Genomic DNA, 19,465 nt, shown 5'->3' with positions numbered 1-19,465 from the left:
CAGAATAACTTAATAATGGAAAAGAGAAAAGCTAAATCCAGAGTGTCTGCCTCAGCTTCTGTAAAGGGCGAGTCAAAGGCAGGCGCCCACCTTAGTGTGCGCCTTTTGAGGAAAGCCGTGCGGATCCTAATAAACTAGAGACTATCCCTTCCTTTGGTCGGACAGCAAACACTGCACTGATCTCCGGGAGTGCTGAAAGAAAGCCCAGCTGCCGAATCTCCACTCCCCAGCCCACCGGACCAGTTTAGCTAGCAGCCTCGTTCCGGCCACAAGTCTGCTGGGTCTGCTGAGACTGCTCACAGCCTGGATTAATTGAAGCACTAGGTTAGCCAACCTGAAGAACTTCCCTGCTCCACCAAACTCCCTCTCTCCAACAACCAGTGCAATCCTCGAGTGGTTTCATCTCCTATCACGGAAGACCTTCCCACAGACCCATTGACTGGAAAATTGATAAGTATTTGCATGTTTAGCCAATTGACTAGAAATTGATGTATTTGCATGTTTAGCCAATTACCTCACTCCAATTATAGCTAACTCGCTCTGTTAAAACCCCGAATAAAGCTACCTCCTCTTTGCCAAAAAATCTCACAACAAAATGACTTCTGTAAATCAGCATTTAATACTATTTCTCATGTTTTACTGGTCCTGCTACAAAAGCAGGTCAGCGGATGTCCTATACTCTACACCTATCCCAATCCTCACAAGACCCCGTTACACCAACTTAGAACCCCAGAGACCTGCCCATCGATTCCTACATGACTTTTCCGAATGGGGCCCTTTTCAAATCCTGGTCTTACCCCCTCACGTAAACCAAACCTGCTTTTCCCTGTGGGGCCGGCCAACTCTCGCCACTCGCGTCAATTCTGACGTCGGAGAGGACGTTCTGGGCCAGCCAATCGCTGCCTGGCTGGCCTAGAACGTCCTCTCCGACGTTAGAATTGACGACGGGTGGCGAGAGTTGGTCGGCCCCGCGGGGAAGAGAAGCAGGGAAAACTTGGCGCCGGCCTGTTCCCGATGGCGGCGGTGGCACTCAAGTGAATTACTTTATATATAGTCAATATAGGCACAGAGTTAAATTTTTTAACATTTTCTAATGGTGGTGTGCCTCGTGATTTTTTTCATGAAACAAGTGTGCCTTTGCCCAAAAAAGGTTGAAAAACACTGGTGTAGACCTAGATAGCAACTCTTGCAGTAGTGTTTTATAAAGGCATTCAACATTTTTTGTATAAAGAAGTACGAATGTTCTGGCAGAGGCAAGGATACTGAACAGGAGGACTCAGCTGCTACTATGATAAAAATCTGGAATTGAAGTCAGTGATTTTAATGGAAGAAAGAATTCTAGATTCTCCTGTGTAAGATCCCTGTGCTGAGGTGACGATAGTTTTCTTATACAGGCAATGTATAAGAATGAAGAGGCTATCTGCACTTAGTCTGCAGCTGATGAATCTCTGTGCTGAGGCATCCATGGCAATGACCCATGAGCTGCAATGATTCTTGTGGACTTTGATGCTGAGAGTGGTACAGTAACTTACTCTGGTGCATGAGAGACGGCACAAGCAGCAGTAGTTTTTTCTCTAGGTATTGTGCCCATGTTTCTGGTCCTCTGCACTGAGGTGATGCTTAAAGGCATGCTGCACCTGTTCAGACTAGCACCAAGATATTCTTCCCTGAAGGTTGAGAAGTTTCAACCAAGAAATACACCTGTCTTCAGCTTCATAGAATGACTCTGGGCCATTACATAAGGGGACAGAGCCAACATCCTGCAATAAGACCTGCAACAAAGACTGTCTTCAATTTTAGGAAATGCTCTTCTGCCTCATAATACTCTTGGATACAAAAAGAGGTACTGGAGACATTCATCTGTAGTCATGTCATTATTTCTGTTGATAGCAAGGTCGTAGGGGAGTTGACGCAACTTTTGTGAATATTGTGCTAAACCATTTTCATTTTACAAACTGAACATGCCCTAAAGCTTTGGTTTGGCTATGCCAGTGTCTCTCAAACTGTGTCATGGCATAGTGGTGTGCCCCAAAGAGATTCCAGAATTTTACTTTATTTTTAAAAATTTCCTTCATAAGTATACACTAGAATAGATGACATGTACATCACGTATGCAAGAGCCTGTCAATGTTATGAGCATCTGTGTGTGTAAAGATACAACCGTCCAGACAAGCATCATTCTTTGAGGTGATTGGTTCTTGAAAACTAACGGCAAGTAGTTTTGTTTTTTATGCAGTAGGTATCCTAACTTGATCAACAACGCAATCAAGGCTTTGTTACCATCTAAATCTTCTTATCTTTGTGAACTTGGATTTTCAGCTCTGACAGAAACTAAATTGAAAGAAAGAGAATAACTGCAAATGGTGGATGATGAAATGTGTGTTTGCTTGTCAAATACTGAGTGCACTTTGAGTTATTTTACACTCAAAAATAAGCATATCCATCGCATTGATTAGCAATTCTATTCTAACTACTTTAGTTTCACCATTGCTACAATTACCTATACATAACTTAAGGAACTTTAAATAAATGACTCTCAAATTTAATTTTTTGTTGGTTTTGCAATTTTATAATTTCAACTATAATGTGCTGTGAAAAACACATGCTCAGTTTAGTTTCATGCACATAAAAGGCCTCCGCCTAGACCAGGTAGCCACCTCAACCAAGGATCTAGTGTTCTCCTCAATATCCCTATCATATGGCAAATGACTGCATGCACTCTGGACAGACCATTATATGTTCAAATTCAATCTAAACTGGCAATAAACAAGAAAAATCAAGGTCTCTCCCTCAACTACAATACTGACCAGAGGTCCAATATATGAAGCTAGTTTCAAGTTTCTTAGGATTTTATATATCGCCTATCAAGGATATCTAAGCGGTTTTTACAATCAGGTACTCAAGCATTTTCCTTATCTGTCCCGGTGGGCTCACAATCTATCTAATGTACCTGGGGCTATCTTTTGGGCCAGCTAAGAAACTAGCTTCGCCGAATCCCCTATAGAGGACTTCTACTGGGAATCTTTCAGCCAAAATGCTTTTAATTACATTGCTCCAAAACAGTTAAAAGTCAATCGCCAAAGAAATCAGACAAATTGTTCGATAAGGAACTGCAAATGTTGAAGCAACAAGTAAGGTGCCTGGAGCACGCCTGGTACGAGAACAAAGGAGAGGACACCAAACAAAAATGGCAGGAGAAATCAAAAGAATACAAACTCAGACTAAAAGAGAACTTTGTTGTGAACCGCCTCGAACTACTACGGCTTTGGCGGTATATAAGAAATAAAATAATAATAAATATAAAGACTACTACTTCACCCTAATAAGCTAGCAGAGACTCGACTCCAAAGAGCTCTAGTCACTAACCTAACAGGCACTACTACCCTTTTAACAATCGCTATCCATGACTCTGCTCCCTCCGCGGACGCTCTCTCTCATTATTTTCACTCAAAAATACAAGACGTAAGAGACTCTCTAAGTACAAAAAAACTCAACAGCCACATAAATCCTTTGAATTCAAGGGGACATTCAGTCCTCCCCAACATGATTTGGAGCTCATTCACTGAACCTACCTGGATTTAGTTTAACCATCTATTCAAAAAATATGCTCAAGCCTATTCTCCTATCAACTCCTGTCCCCCTGTTCTAATGTCTAAAGCCTCATCTAAGGTCCTAGCTGATTTCTATACTTGGCTAGTAGACATGCTAAATAAAGTGGAACTCTCCACAAGAGGAGGCCACATCATTATCAGTCCTATCCTAAAAGACAAGAAGAAACCAATCACTCAGCCTGACAACTACCCTTTGCCTTAACTCCCCTCTTTATAAAACTAATGGAAGGGCTAGTTCAATATCAACTAATGAACCATCTAGAACAATTTCAGCTACTCCACAGTTCCTAATCAGACTTCAGACCATCATTCAGCACAGAAACGGTAATTGCCTCCCTCCTAAATAACTTGTACGGCATACTGAGTAAAGGGCTAAATGCTTTGACCTAGTGGACCATGACTTGCTGTTACTCTGCTTAGACTCTTTCGGACTATCTAGAAATGTCCTCAGCTCGTTCCAAGGCTTCCTAAAATCTCACAGCTACCAAGTTCAGTCTGGAGAGACACTATCTGACAAATGGGCCAGCAACTATGGCGTTCTCCAAGGTTCCCCTCTGTCGCCCCCATCCCTTCAATGTCTACCTTACCTCCCTAGGAGACCATCTAAGCCATCTGAATGTCACCCACTATAGCTACACTGATGACATTACTATTGTCCTACCTGTTACTTGCCCACCACCTGTAGAGATACAAAGAATATACTCAATCTTATTTCCCATAGAAGAGTGTTTGGCCCATTCAAAGTTAAAACTGAATACTGAGAAAACTAAATTCTTTCTAATCACATCCACCATCACTACCATGGATTCCCTAACTCCCATCACCCTTCGATCAGAATGTTGGTTCACCTTGATAGACAGCTATTCATGACAACCCAAGTGGATCAAGTCGTTTGCAAAGGCTTTAACAAGCTTTGATCTGGCCCATTCCAACTACTAGTCCAAGCACTAGTTTTAATCCTTCTGGACTACTGAATACCTAGTAGGACAACACAGACATTTCCAGAGACTAAGTAGCATCCAAAAGCCAGCAGTGAGGCTAATCTTCAACCTGAAAAAATTTGACCACATAACTCCATTCTACCAAAATTTACACTGGTTAACAGTTGAAGGAAGTGTCCTGGATGCCTTTTCTACAAAGCATTACCTGGACTACTGCCCAATTACCTTACTGCTCAGTTTCTGTCCTCTTGCTGTTCCACACATCAACAATCATTCTTTACCTTTCACTCAGTCAAAGGCTACATTCAAAAAAGGTTTATTAACAGACTCCTATCATACCAAGCCATTTCCAGAGATCCTGAACTGAATCAGAGTATCAGCTTCTTACATGCACTTTAGAAAGCTTCTTAAAACACACCTTTCTCTAAATTTTTGTAACCATTCCTAAGATATATACAGATGTAACTCTTCTGTTAACTGTTTATGCCTAAGTTATGTTGTAGCTCGCTGACAATGGTCAGTCCATGTCTTTTGTAAACCGCATAGAACCAAAACGCTTTTGCGACATATAAACAAAAAAGTATGTTATTTGTCTTTTTTTTTAAATGTAAGACCTCATTAAAAACTTATTTCTTTTCACCTGCTTTCCCCTCTTTAAGGATGTGATTTTGCATAACAATTTACTATTTTTCTGGCCCCACAGCAGTCACTCCTCATATAATTCACTTGTCTTGCACCTTTTTTTCTTCACTGCCTCCCCTCCTATTGTTTCTCACTACTATGGGTTATTCTGGTTAAAATACCCTTCCCTTGTCCTTATAAAGATCTGATTGTAAATTAGTATTCCTGTTGTCTCTTTCCCTCCTTCCCCTGTAATTTACAATTATTTTTTGTGTAAACTATTTAGATGTATTGGCTATTGGTGAAATAGTGAGGAGAGAGAAAGAGAGGAGATGATGCATGGCAGAGGAGAGACTTAACCTTTCATGTCAGAATTACTACAGAAGTGAACCAGAAAATAAAATCATCTTTTGGCCACTTCATGCAACTAAAAATTTTAAATCAATGTGCAACCTTAATACATACATGTACAAATATGTACAATATATATATTTTTTGTTTATTATTTTTATACACACACACACACAAAACAATTCCACTCTCACAATGGCTCGGTACAGATATGTTTCACTATCTTGCAGACATTCAATTTTAAAATGTAAATGGTACAGGATATTGATAAACCAATTAGCACTGATGCAAAGCAAATTCCTCTTTTATCTCAATTAGAACATGACAACTTAATAGGTCAAGATAGTCTAACATCTGAGACACGGCAATTCAATAAAACAACTCCATCTTGATATGGTAATTAAGAAAAAATGTGAATCCACTGACCTGTTCTTTTTTATCCCACACAACCCAAGCTGGTTTATTGTTTAATCACAAGTCCTAGTGCTATACATAATGGCAATATTGATAAGCTGATGGAGAACAGTTCTATAGGCCACGGGGCTCTCCAAGAAATTAAATAGGGCATAAAGAAACCTCATTTGACTTACCTCTAGCAATATAACTGCAAATGAGACCAGAACTATCCTATTAACTGACAGCACCAACTCAGGAGGGAATCCATCCTGAGCCCTGTGCACTTCTGTTTTCACTGTACAATGTCCAGTTATGATGAAGGTGATGTAACCAGTCACAAGTCACTGGCCTGCTAAATTCTGTTGCACTTTAGCTGGTTATTCACCACTGTGAAACCTTGACTATAAGCAGGATCACACAACCTATTATATTTATATATGCACATGCATACACACTAGTAAACTGAAGCAATAACATTTATCTTGTCACCACTAATACTGTCACACAAACTGCTGTGCCGTTTAGAGTAGCAGCCATCTACTTGCTGAGCCAATTCATCTTTGTTTTCGGTGAATATATATCTCCTTTAAGCTGCACACCCTCTGAGGACGATTTTCACAGCATTTACCCAGATAAAACAGCTGACTGAAATGACCCTCTGCTCTCTGGCTAGCTTTCCCACCATGCACACTTGTTAAAAAGAGGTGTTCCTGGAAGTAAGTTAAGACGGGGGGGGAAACAAGACAGCAGGCATACATTTGATTTAAAGAATTTCAGGCTCTTTGCATGGCTTTTAGGGTTGTTTTTTTTATTTTTCTAGAACTGTTTGACATGCTAAGAAAGGGTCTTAGATAGTGGTAGCTATTTAAATCCTGAAAGAATCAAACTGGCAAGTTCAGTACCAAGCAGAATATCTAATAAAAATGCAGATGCTCATGTAGTAGGGAACTGTCTGGCAGGCTATGCAGAGGACTCAGAAAGCCAGAAGTATGGGAAACTGCCACAATAATATTGCTGGCTCTTTAGATTATTGTGCCTTTTGTTAGGCATTGGAAAAACACGCAGGGAACTAAGTGAAGACCTTGCATGCAACTTGCCCTAAGTTCAGCTTTGGAAAAGGCAAATAGATCCACTGAAAATCCAAATCCATGGTCATGGCATAAAGGAAGATGATAAAATAAAAATTGTCGTGGATCAGAGAGAAATTTTGCAAGTGATCAAACTCTGACCAATAGCTGAGAAGTATCCTCTGGAGACAGGGCAAAATAATTGGGCAGTTTTTTGGCCTGCTCTCAATTAGTAAGTGTCCTGCTTTTTGGTCTTGGAGGATGAGGTCAGCATCTATGAGACAAACCTGGGTTTTTATGTTGCATAGAAGTTTTTGGACCCCTGTTCGTTTGCAGAAATTAGATAGTTTAAAATCTAATAGATGCTGGTACTGTCATCTTGATATAGGGACACTGGATCATTTATTATTCTATTGTCCTTTGATACTCAGTTTTTGGAGATCTATATGGGGACATATTACTCTGATTCAGGAGACTGTGGTTCCGCTGTCATATGAAGCGGTAATATGTGGGTCGTTGTTATCTCCTACATCTCCAGTACACAGACATAAAAATAGGTTATTTGGTATAATGACTGGGATAGCCATCCAAATGATTACAAAAAATTGGAAGAATTGTGACCGATTAAATTTCACTTTTTGATGGAGTTCGTCATGCTTGTGTTATAGATACGAGAAAATGGTTTCTGAGCAATGGGGTAACAAATGGTTTAAACTGACATGGGGTTCATTGACCAATTTTATTGATTCTAATTGTAACATAGTAACATAGTAGATGACGGCAGATAAAGACCCGAATGGTCCATCCAGTCTGCCCAACCTGATTCAATTTAAATTTTTTTTATTTTTTATTTTTTTCTTCTTAGCTATTTCTGGGCGAGAATTCAAAGCTTTACCCGGTACTGTGCTTGGGTTCCAACTGCCGAAATCTCTGTTAAGACTTACTCCAGCCCATCTACACCCTCCCAGCCATTGAAGCCCTCCCCTGCCCATCTTCCACCAAACAGCCATACACAGACGCAGACTGTACAAGTCTGCCCAGTAACTGGCCTAGTTCAATCTTTAATATTATTTTCTGATTCTAAATCTTCTGTGTTCATCCCACGCTTCTTTGAACTCAGTCACAGTTTTACTCTCCACCACCTCTCTCGGGAGCGCATTCCAGGCATCCACCACCCTCTCCGTAAAGTAGAATTTCCTAACATTGCCCCTGAATCTTGAATGGTTTTCCCCTTTACTTCTGGTTATAATTTGCACATCTAGGGGAGGGGGGTAGGTGGGAGGGAGAAGGATAGTGTACAGAAACTGGTTTATTAATGATTTATAAATACTATTGTATGGTTATCTTGAATACTTTGAAATCAAGGGGGAGGGGGTGAAAATTAGTCATGTATTTTATTGATGGATGTAAGTGCTGTTTTTTTCAAATAACTTGTATGAATTCTTGAATGCATTGTTTTTAGATTGAAAATGAATAAAGATACATATTTAAAAAAATTAGTAAGTGTCCTGCTTTTTAGGTTTTGGTGTCAAAATTTTTTTAAAGTGTAAAGAGTCAAAGGTGATACAAATTAACAGAATCTTCAGTGTTCTCACTTATCATACAGATTGAAACCAATTCTGTTCCCCCTTCCTCATTCCCCTTATCAGATAAGGGTCCCCCCACAATATCTCCTCCTCACACCTTAGAACAGGCAGTTCCAACCAAAACAAAGATAGATTAGATGAGAGATCAACTCCAACTCAAAAATTATAACTATCAGTCCCAACAAGCCAATCTTCATCTTGATTTCTCTACTTACAGTAAATGTTTCAGACCCTATTACAAAACCTCTCTCATAACATTTAAAACAATTCATTCTAAACTGCCCCAATTTATTGATAAATATCTTATCCCATATGACCCACCCCGCAGCCTTAGATCATCTAATCGTAAATTGCTGATGGTCCCCTCCCTTTATATAATAGTAACCAAAAGACATGACATTTTCTCAGTCGTAGCCCCTCAACTTTCGAATGCCTTACCAGCTCTTATTAGAGAAGAAGCTAATCACAAACTTTTCAAAAGCCTATTCAAGAGTCATTTATTTAAAGAAGCTTTTAACATTTGATTTCAATTTTACAGTATCCTTTTTAACTCCCTTAAGGAATTAAGCAACAATGAGCCCTTTCCTTTTGGTTTTTTTTTTTCCTTATTTGTTTTTTTTTCCTTATTTCCTTAATTGTATTTCTAACTCTATTTCCTTTTGTCTCCCATCTGTCTGTCTTATTTATCCCTTTTTAATATGCCAATTATTAGTTGATGTTTCTTTGTAATTGCCTTCTTTTTGTAAGTATTAATGGTATTGTTAATGGCATTTTTATTATGTTCATGCTCTTTTTTTATATATATTGTAAACTCGCTTAGAAATTAGATAAGCGATTAAATCAAATTTTAATAAAACCTTGAATCTCTTCACAAAAGGCGGTTAATAAATCTAAAATAATCCTATATAATAAAAGCCTACCTTGCGCATGCGCACTCCTATCTGCGTGTTTCCATGATCCGTAGGTCTGTGGCCGCAGGAGTGCGCATATGCGAGTCCCCAGCCTTACTTCCCAGCACCTACCACTCGCCGGCAGGACTGGACGTCAGCGCTGGACTCCCTGTTCTCCGTGTCGGCTCCTCTCACCAGCCGCACCAGCGTCGGAGAAGGCTTCCGATGCTGGTGGGATCGAGAGGAGCCGCGGCGACACTTCGCAGGGCGGGAAGGGAAGCCCAAAACACTCCAGCCGCAAAGGGATGCCCCGGTCCCAACTCCAAACCAGCTGATTCCAGCAGCGTGTGCAGCACTCTACACATGCTGCTTCGGGGCCTTTTACTGCCCTGATTTGCTCGGCCGCGTCTCTGATGATGTCATCAGGGATGTGCCAGAGTAAATCAGGGCAGTAAAAGGCCCCGAAGCAGCATGTGTAGAATGCTGCACACGCTGCTGGAATCGGCAGGTTTGTCGGACCGCGGGATGGGAAGGGTGGGGGCGGCAAGGGACTAAGGGAGCAGGCAAGACCAAGGGAAGGGCAGGGGGGGGTAAGGGAAATGCTGATGCTGCACAGGGAAGTGGTGTGGGGTGGGAGGGAATTCTGCTGCTGTGGCTGCTGCACAGAGAAGGGGGGATCTAAATGCACAGGGAAGTAGTGGAGGGGGAGGGAATGCTGCTGCACAGGGACATGGAGGGGGATGCTGCTGTGGCTGCTGCACAGGGAAGTGGGGGGGGGGAGAGAGACAGATAGATAGAAAGAAAGCCAGACAGCCAGAGGAAGGGAGACAGAAAGAAAAGAAAAAAGGCAGAGGGGCAGAGAGAGACACAGAAAGACAGACAAAGGGGGCCAGGGAGAGAGACAGATGGAAAGAAAGATAGCGGGAGGGAGAGAGACACAGAAAAAAAGACAGACAGACATATATTCTAGCACCCGTTAATGTAACGGGCTAAAATACTAGTAAATAAATAAAGGTATAAAACTCTTGTTGCTCTATTTATTCTGGTTGGAAACCCAGAGAATGGCATATAACCATCTGTAAAAAATACTGTAGTGTCTTTCTAGGAAAAATTGTTGTCATAATTGGTACCAGGTCTGGAGAGGGAAACCAATTCCCAGTGGGGTTGTCCTAACCAATTTCAACAAGTCCCACCTAGGGAGCCATACCTCTGCACAGAGAAGCACAGTGCTCACCCAAGATTAAACCAAAGCCTTCGAGGAGTGGAAAAGCCATTCTGATAAAATGCAAAGCTGAGTAGCTTGATAGCAGAGCTTAAAATTGGGATTCCTCATGCCCCTCCTCATTTGAGGTTGATATAAAATGGACCTCCTAACCCTAAGCGGATGCCTCCTCCATATAAAGGCAAAAGTTTTCTTGCTTAACTTAATATAAAAGCAATCGGGTATTGGCAACGGGAGTGCTAAAAACAGAGTAACTTAGGAAGAGCCTTCATCATAACCACATTTAGCTTGAAGACTGCATGTGTAAGCAGATTCTTCTCGACATACCATGAATAATATTCTAGTGCAATATTTAAAGCAAATTAATCATTTCAAATGTACTCCTGCAGAAGGGGTTCTTTGGCAACTTAATTCATATTTCAAATTTATGTAGAAACAGTCTCTCTGTAATAAACTGGAGATACTATTTACAAACATAACACAAAGTTACCTAAGATGCAAAGCATGACATTTTATGGCTTTGGCAAAGAACCTGGAGTGTTGATATATCTGGTTAAATAAGCATTCTAATAATGAAAAGGCTTCCTTTTTTTCTCAGTGGAAAATCATTGAGGCCTTTTTGATTACCCAACCAACAGAAAATATCAACCTGGAAAGCACATAAAAATTACCAATATAAAACACTACCTATAAAAATCAACAAACCTGATTCCAAGATTCATAGCCTCAGCTGTTCCAATCATGGTAATAGCCAACAGCATGTTGTTGCAGACCTTTGCAGCCTAAAAGTGAATTACATAGTTACTGAGCATCCCTGTTTTTATTTGCCTATACAGAAGATTATTTGCAGAAATCTGGGTGGAAGATGTGACCACAACTATTAACAGGACTAGCAGTACAGCACTTGATTATCTTAACAGCATCTCAAGACCATAAAATAAGTTTACTTTCAGCTTGCTCGGTTCATAGACAACCCAAACACTTGCCCTAAAATGTGAAAGCATTTCTAATACATCATGGTACCTCTAGTAGCCAAAATGCCCCTGAAGAAAACCATATTCAGTATAGACTAATACCTTTTATAGAATCCTAGTGTCCAGATTTCTTTATTCTTTGATATACTGTTTATCAAACTGGTTTCCTAAACGGTTAACATTGGATTCAATATGTAAAAAGTAAAAATTAAAAAAAAAAATCAAAGTTTTACAAAGCGTAATATAAAATAAAACTAACGGCATTACAAAATAAATATCATGAGGTCTTGAGAGTGCAAGGGTTCTGTTCAGATATACAAGAAAATTGCAACAGCTTCAGTACTGAGTAAGGAACAGAAGTAGCAATGGCTTATCTTTTCCATTTTCACTTTTCAACTGCAAACCTTATATTATTTCTGCACTTGACATCCCCTGGCCCTCTTACTTTCCAACATGTTCATCCATACCTTTGATTAACTTTTCCGTTACAAAGACAACTCTCTAAACCAGTCATTCACAACCCAGTCTCATTGGGGTTTCAGGATATCCAAAATGAATATTCATGAGTTAGATTTGAATATAATTTAGGCAGTTGTGACGAGCCGAGCAGTCATTTTCCCATCACATTACCAGGACCTGCAGTGCTTCAGGTCAGGTCTTCCAATAACCCTCTCTGTATTCACACACATATACACTTCTAGACACTCTTGAAGGTATAACAAACACTTTTATTGGTGTACAGGACTTGAGTCTGTTCCTTCACAAGCTCAGAGAAACAAAAACTCTGTACTTTAAGTTCAGTCTTTTAGTTCAGTGTAATAGTTTGTTCTATAGACAGTATCAATTCCCATTCAATGTTTAGTCAGTTAATCAGCTCTCAGCAATTTCAAAACCTGCATGGCTTACCTCAGCCACCTGACATGTTATGTTCCTTTCACAGCAGTGTTAGGCTCTTCAGCACACAGTCTCAACCAGATAAACATTGGCTTACCTTAGCCAGCACCTTTACTGTCCAAGCTCCCAATATATTCAGCAATCTTCTCATCCAGCAAAGCACATCACCATTCACCATACCAGCTCTTCCAAGCAATCCTTATCAGTCTTCCCCCCGGGGTTCTCCATAACCCACGGTTTCTGAGCCCACTCTGCTCAGGGAAGTCTCTTTGTGGAGGCTCTCACCTTCCCACAGGTACCCTCTCTTAAGGCCTTCTCACAGGGCCCTCCCAGAATGAACCCCCGACTGGGCATATAAAGCTCTTCCTGCCTGTTCCACCCCATGACTCATCAGGGTAGCCTATTCATACAGTTCAGCGCCACCTGTTGGATGAGGGTTGCGCTCTGAACTACAAAGCTCAATGCATCTTGGACCCTGTAGTTCAGAGTCACCGGCTGAATGAGGATTGATCTCTGAACTACAAAGCTCAATGCATTCTGGACACTGTAGTTTACCCATTAATTGGCCAGCGCCCTCTAAGGCTCACCACCATAACATCATCACTCGTGAGGGAGAATCCCCAACTCCCTCACATACCCCCCCCCCTTAGCTCACCCCTTGTAGGGGGAGCAACTGCTTCCACTAGGGGCCCCCTCCAAACAGGAAAAGGGTAGAACACACTCGGGCACCTAGAACTCTAATCATTATTAGTAATCTCCAGGACCGCTCCAGGGCCACCATCCTCTCTCTCACACTCCATTCCTCATGCATACCCAAGTGATCAGGGCACATGAAGCACAGCAGCCATTGAGCCCCGTCATGTCAATGGCCTTGCAGTTTGAAAACCAGATTGTCCACACTCTTCCTGGAATTCTTCTCCATGGGTACTAGGCCCTCTTGAATTTCCAACTGTCTTAGTTGCAAAGACTTTTGTCTTTTCTTTAGGCATCCCTACCTGTACCATTGCAGCTCCTGCTGCGCCCATCTTTTCTTCTTCCTGTAGATCCATGTAGTCATTGGGCTACAGATCATCCCCTCCTAGTTTCCTTCTCCAGTTGGAGAGTCTCGAACCAACGCTTTCTTCAGCTTCCACCATACTCGACCTATGGCCACTTTATCACTTGTGCCCATAGACTTGGGGTTTGGTTTAGGACTATGGTATCTCCTACAACCAAATTAGAGTCCTTTCCTGCTTTAGTTTTAGCCTTCTCTCGGCTCTTTTCCTCAGAATTTACAGGTTTTGCTTTCCTCAAAGCCAGACCCAGCATGTTTTCTTATTTCCTCAGATTTGGGCTCCAGTCCCCTCCTTGGATTTACTCCACTTTCTTCCAAGGTATTTATCCTTTTCAGGAGTTTCCCGGAACTCCATTCAGGGAGTTTTGTCAGATCCCAGATTGAGACTCTCTCTCTCATCTGTGGTTATTTTACATTACTTTAGTGATTTCTATTCCGCAAATACCTTGCGGTTCAAGGCGGATTACATAAAAGTTTTCAGAAATTACATAACAGTTTACAGGAATAGCATAAGAGATGTCGTAAGAGTTGTATATGAATTACCAAAGAGTTGTCGAGATCTTAAGGTGATAAATGTTTGAGTAATAAGAATTAACCAGAGAGTTGTCGAGATCTAAGGTGGTAAGTGTTGGGTAGATAGAGGCATTTGGCATTAGTTGGGTAGTTGGGGGCATATTAGAGTATATTAAGGGTATAGAGTGGGTAGGTGTGGTTTGGGTAGGAACTGGTCATGTTAGATAGGTTTTATGTATTTTTTGAAGAGTAGGGTTTTAGTATCTTTCTTGAAGGTTTTGTAGTCTGTGGTCGATGACAACAGAATGGTGATTTGTCTGCTTTGGTGGCTATTAGGTTGTCATATGATTTTCCTCATTTAACATTTTTGGTTGGTGGGTGTGTGAATAGTGAGTGGATTCTCCTGTGCCTGGTTGAGGTGGATTGGGTTAGTCGGTTATTCCAGTAGGTTGGGCTTTCTCCGTTAATAGCTTTGAATAGTAGGCAGTAGAATTTGAAGTGTACTCTTGCTTGTATTGGGAGCCAGTGAGAGTCATGGTATGCTTTTGTGATGTGGTCATATTTTTTCAATGAGTATTTGAATCTTAGGGCTGTATTTTGTATAGTTTGTAATTGTTTTATCATGGTCGCTGTACATATTGCAGCAGTCTATTAGTCCAAGGATAAGGGATTGTACCAAAAGTAGGAATTGTTTCCAGTCGAAGAATTTTCAGATTTGTCTTAGATTTCTCATAGTCACGAATGATGCTTTTATTACTTTGTTGATTTGTGGTTGCATGGTACAGCCTCTGTCAATAAGTACTCCCAGAATTTTTAGTGTGGGTTGAATAGGGTATGAGATCGAGTTTATTACTAGATTTGTTAAGGTAGGAGTTTTATTGTTTTCTAGGAGGATGAAGTTTGTTTTGTCAGGGTTAAATTTTAATTTGTGCTCTGTCATCCATGTTGCTACTGTTTCGAGTGTTCTATGTATTGTGCTTGTCACGGTGGGTTCTGGGTGGTCGAAGGGAAGGAGAATAGTGATATCATCTGCATAGCTGTATGAGATTATGCCATGTTTGTCTAGGTAGAAGCTGAGGGAGGCTATGTATATACTGAATAGTGTGGGTGATAGGGGTGATCCCTGGGGAACTCCGCAGGGGTTGAACCATGGTTCTGATTTTTCTTGCTTTGTTTTAACCCTGTAGGTTCTGGATTGTAGGAAGCCTTTGAACCATGAAAGTACCTTGCCTGAGATTCCTATGAAGTCTAGAGATTGTAGGAGAATGTCGTGATCAACCAGGTCGAATGCTGCAGAGAGGTCTAATTGTATGAGCAGGATTTTCTTGCCTGTACAGAGGTATTGTCTGGCAGTGTCCATTAGTGTTCCTAGTAGGGACTCCGTGCTGTAGTTGGCTCTGAAGCCTGACTGTGTGGGGTGGAGTAAGTTGTGTTTGTCTAGGTATGAGGTTAAGGTTTTGGCTACGAGGTCTTCCATCAGCTTGATGTACAGTGGGATTGAAGCTATGGGTCTGTAGTTGGATGGATGGTCCGTTGTTCCTTTGGGGTCTTTTAATATCGGAGTTATGATGATTTCGCTGAGTTCTTGTGGGAAATGACCCTCTAATAGTAAAGATTGCATCCATTGTAGAAGCAGGGAATGGAATAATATACTTGATGTTTTCAGTAGGTATGGGGGGCAATGGTTGAGGTCACAGGCTGCATGGCTGTATTTATTATAAAGGTTGTTGAAGTCTGACCATTGTATGGGTGAGATATGGGACTAGGTTCTATCTGCTGTGACTGGTTCTTTTTCTGGGGGAGGAATGAGGTCTCTATGTGTGAGGGGGTTCCATTGAACGTGGCTCTGATGTTTGCGATCTTGTTTTTAAAGTATGTGGCTAAGAGGGTGGCTGGAGGAGGGGTGGAGTTGCTGTTGGCTATGTAGGGTATGGTGTCTGTGAGGACTTTTAATAGCTGGAATAGCTTTTTTGTGTCTTGGGGTTTTTCTCCTATTTGTTTTGAGTAGTATGTCTTTCTTTTTTCTTTCAGCTTTTGTTTATATTTTTGGTTTGTTACTATCCATGCTGTTTTGTGGACTCTTGGCTGCTTTTTCTCCATTTTCTTTCTAGTTGTCTGCATTGTCTTTTGAGTTGGAGTAGTTCGTTGTCAAACCATTTGTCTGATTTTCTGTGGATTTTGGTTTTAGATTTTTCTGGGACTAGTTTGTCCAGGGTAGCCATACTTAGGTGGTTCCATTGTGAGATGAAGTCTTTGGGTGTGTAGTATTGGATTATGGTGTCTGTTTTTGTCCAGAATGTGATGGGATCTATATGTTTGTGTGAATTGTAAGTTGTTTGTTGAGTAATTGGAACGCTTTTGTTACTGGTCCAATTGATTTCGAAGGAGTATGTGTAGTGATCAGACCAAAGGGATCGGTTCCAATTTCCGATTGATGTTTGGATCTCTGGTTGTGTGGGCTGTTGGGACATATAGGCTACAATGTCTAGTTAGTGTCCTTTTTCGTGTGTGGTTTGAGGATCTAAGATTTCATATGTTAAGGCCTCGAGATATGCTAGTAAGGTTTCTACATTTTTGCAGGATTGGTTTTCGAGGTAAAGGTTAAGGTCTCCTAGAAGTAGGTTGTAGGTTGTTGTTAAGAGTTTCGATAAATAAATTCTTCAAATATTGGTTTAGCTGTGTTCCAGTTACTTGATGTGCTTGAAAGTTGACAGGCTAGTAAATCCATGTATTGGTTGGTTGTTTTGTCTTGTATTTTTAGGTTTATGTGTTTCTAGCTATAATGGCAATTCCTCTTCCTCTTTTATTTTCTCTGCAGACTAATGTTATTTTGTGGCTCTTTGGGCAAATTTCAGTTATTCTGGAGTCTGAGTCAGAGGTAAGCCATGTTTCTGTGAGGAAGAGGCAGTCTAGGTTATCTTCTTCTATCCAATTTTTATGCATTCTGTTTTAGGGCCTATGGCTCTAATGTTCACATTTGCACACTTGAGAGTGGTGTATTCTATTGGTATGTTGCGAGTTGTTTTTGGGTATATGAGTGATCTTTGGTGGGGTTGTTTTTTGGTCTTGTATGGGTTTGTTGGTTTTCTACTTGTTGATTTGGGGGCGGGTTGGTATGTGTAAGGCTGATGGTTTGAGTTTCTGTCAATTGTGAGGTGCCAGGTTGGTTGGGTAATTCCCTTTGAATTTGCTTTGATTGGTATTGAATATATATTGTTTGCAGTTGCTTTCCAGTCAGTTAGGAGCTTGAATATTAGTAGGATTGTTTGTGGAAAATATGGTGATGTGGTCCTCATGGTGGTGCTAAGTGTGGTGAACATTGTACTTAATATATTGTGTATGGTGTGGGTTTGAGGAGTTAATCAATTCTAAAACTTTAGTCAATTCTACTATATTGAGTTTCTAATCTAATATGAATCTGTCAACTAATGGTAATAGTTCGCATTAGTCAGACTTTTAAATTCAACTAACATTAGCATTAAGCTTTTAAATTTAACAAATCTGTCGTCTAATGGTAATAGTTTACATTAGTCAGATACATTAGTCAGACTTTTAAATTCAACAAACAAACATTTAACAGACTTAATTTTATTAAACTTTTAATTTTAATTTTTTTTTATATAAAGCTATAACAAGTTGTTATACTTATCAGGTGGTTTTGGTATCAGTCTTTCCGTCTCTCTGCTTAGTTTCTTCACAAAAACGTGTACCTGCCTTGTTAGATCTGCCGAGGTTAAATCTGTAAGGACTAATCCAGCCGTGAGTGGATAGGTTGCTGCCAATAAATCAGCTACAGATCTGTCGCTTCACCAGGTCGCTTCACAAAGGCATGCACTAAGGCACACGCGCCTTAGCCGGCGTGCTGAACGGCTGCGTGCCATTTGCGCTGCTGATTTTAAGTATTCCCCGCTGGTTCGGGGGAGGGGCGGATCAATTTGCTTGCCTGCAGGATCAGGCTCCTGCTTCTCTCTCCTGCCCGGTGGTTTATGTGTTTGTGTCTCTCATTGTTCTGTGGGTGGTGAAAATGAAGGGTTGTGCACTGGCTCTCAGGAGAACTAAAGAGGTACCCAAGGATGAGAACCCCTTAGTATGCCTTCGATAATCTTCTTTCTGTTAGTCCCTGGAGGATTCCATATGCTAGGTGTTCAGTCCCAACCCACAGTCCGGGTACTTTACAAGCATCAGGGCTTCTAGGAGTAGGATAGAACTGGACTGTAAACCCCAGTGGATAGCCACCTTTGGAGAACTCCACTGTGGTATTCTTTACCATCTTTCCATTGCCCGGCATGCATGCTTGGAGTAATTCCTTCCAAAATCCTGTGGAAGTCGCCAAGTCCCCTTTCTGTGAGTCATCATGGCTTGCCTCTTTTAACCCTACCAGGGCATTGTGAAGCCACTTCCCTGGATCCTGGGCAGATTCATCTTCCACTCGCTGGACATCTGTCTGTATCAGCTGCTCCTGAACACTCTTTCTCTGAAGCTTTTCCTCGGCTGCCTTTAAACCATGCATGAGTTTTGTAAGTTCTTCTTCTAGTTGACTCATCTCTCTCAACTTTTGGTCATTTTGGCAACTGAGGGCATTTCTTTCCGTTTTTAATTCCTCAGTGATTTTCTTCAAGTCATTTTCTCTGGCCTGGCTGGCCTGTAAATCCTGCTCCATCCTCCAAAGCCTCTGGTTCAACTCATCAACTTCCTTTTCCAAATTTTTGATGCTGAGACTTTGTCACAATCAAGCTGAAGCACCTTACAGTCACTTCTAACGTAGCAATTCCTGGCACAGTTGCCCTTTCATTTGATTAAACTGTTGGCTCAGAGTCTTGAGCTGACCCTGTGCCTCCAGCAACTGCTGAGACAACACCATATCCTCCCCTCTTAGGCCAGCATACTCCTGCTGAATGCTTGCTTCTCTTTTTTCTACCTCCTCCTTCTGGTGGCAAAGTTCTTGTACACTTTCCTGGAGTTTGCCATTCAGCTCTTCCAATCCCAAGCGAAGCATTGCCCAAGGGAATGCTTCAATCATCACCACCATGGTCCACAGAACCTGGAGATAAGGCCAGGCCACTGAAACCTAGGTAACCAGGAAGTTCTGAACAACTCACCGGAGTTTCTCCTGATGCGACATGGGTAAGAACACCTGGTGCTGACCTGTGTGAAATCAAACCCCCAGCGACTCATCCCAAAGTCGATTACCTGGCTCAGGCGCAGAAGCAACTGAACGACTGGATGAACTACTTGACGCCCCTCGGACGCCGACAGGCTTGTACCATCCAGTCTGCCAGATATGAATCAAAACTCCCAGAGTACGCAGACATGCCACCACCACCAGCATGAAGGTGCAGATGTGC

At 41.3% G+C, this 19,465-nt stretch overlaps 1 protein-coding gene across 1 annotated transcript in view; it reads right to left on the bottom strand.

Annotated features, from left to right (window-relative positions):
• HIBADH (3-hydroxyisobutyrate dehydrogenase) overlaps positions 1-19,465 on the bottom strand; it is a 217,175-nt gene that overhangs the window by 71,645 nt on the left and 126,065 nt on the right. The window contains exon 6 of the mRNA XM_033930772.1: positions 11,391-11,467. Coding sequence (XP_033786663.1) covers positions 11,391-11,467 — 77 coding nt within the window. The remainder of the gene's footprint in view (positions 1-11,390; positions 11,468-19,465) is intronic.

The sequence above is a fragment of the Geotrypetes seraphini genome, chromosome 2, assembly GCF_902459505.1.
Source record: "Geotrypetes seraphini chromosome 2, aGeoSer1.1, whole genome shotgun sequence".
Classification (NCBI taxonomy): Eukaryota; Metazoa; Chordata; class Amphibia; order Gymnophiona; family Dermophiidae; genus Geotrypetes; species Geotrypetes seraphini.
Note: the sequence above shows the minus strand (reverse complement) of the source record. Positions and strands in the feature narration are given on the sequence as shown.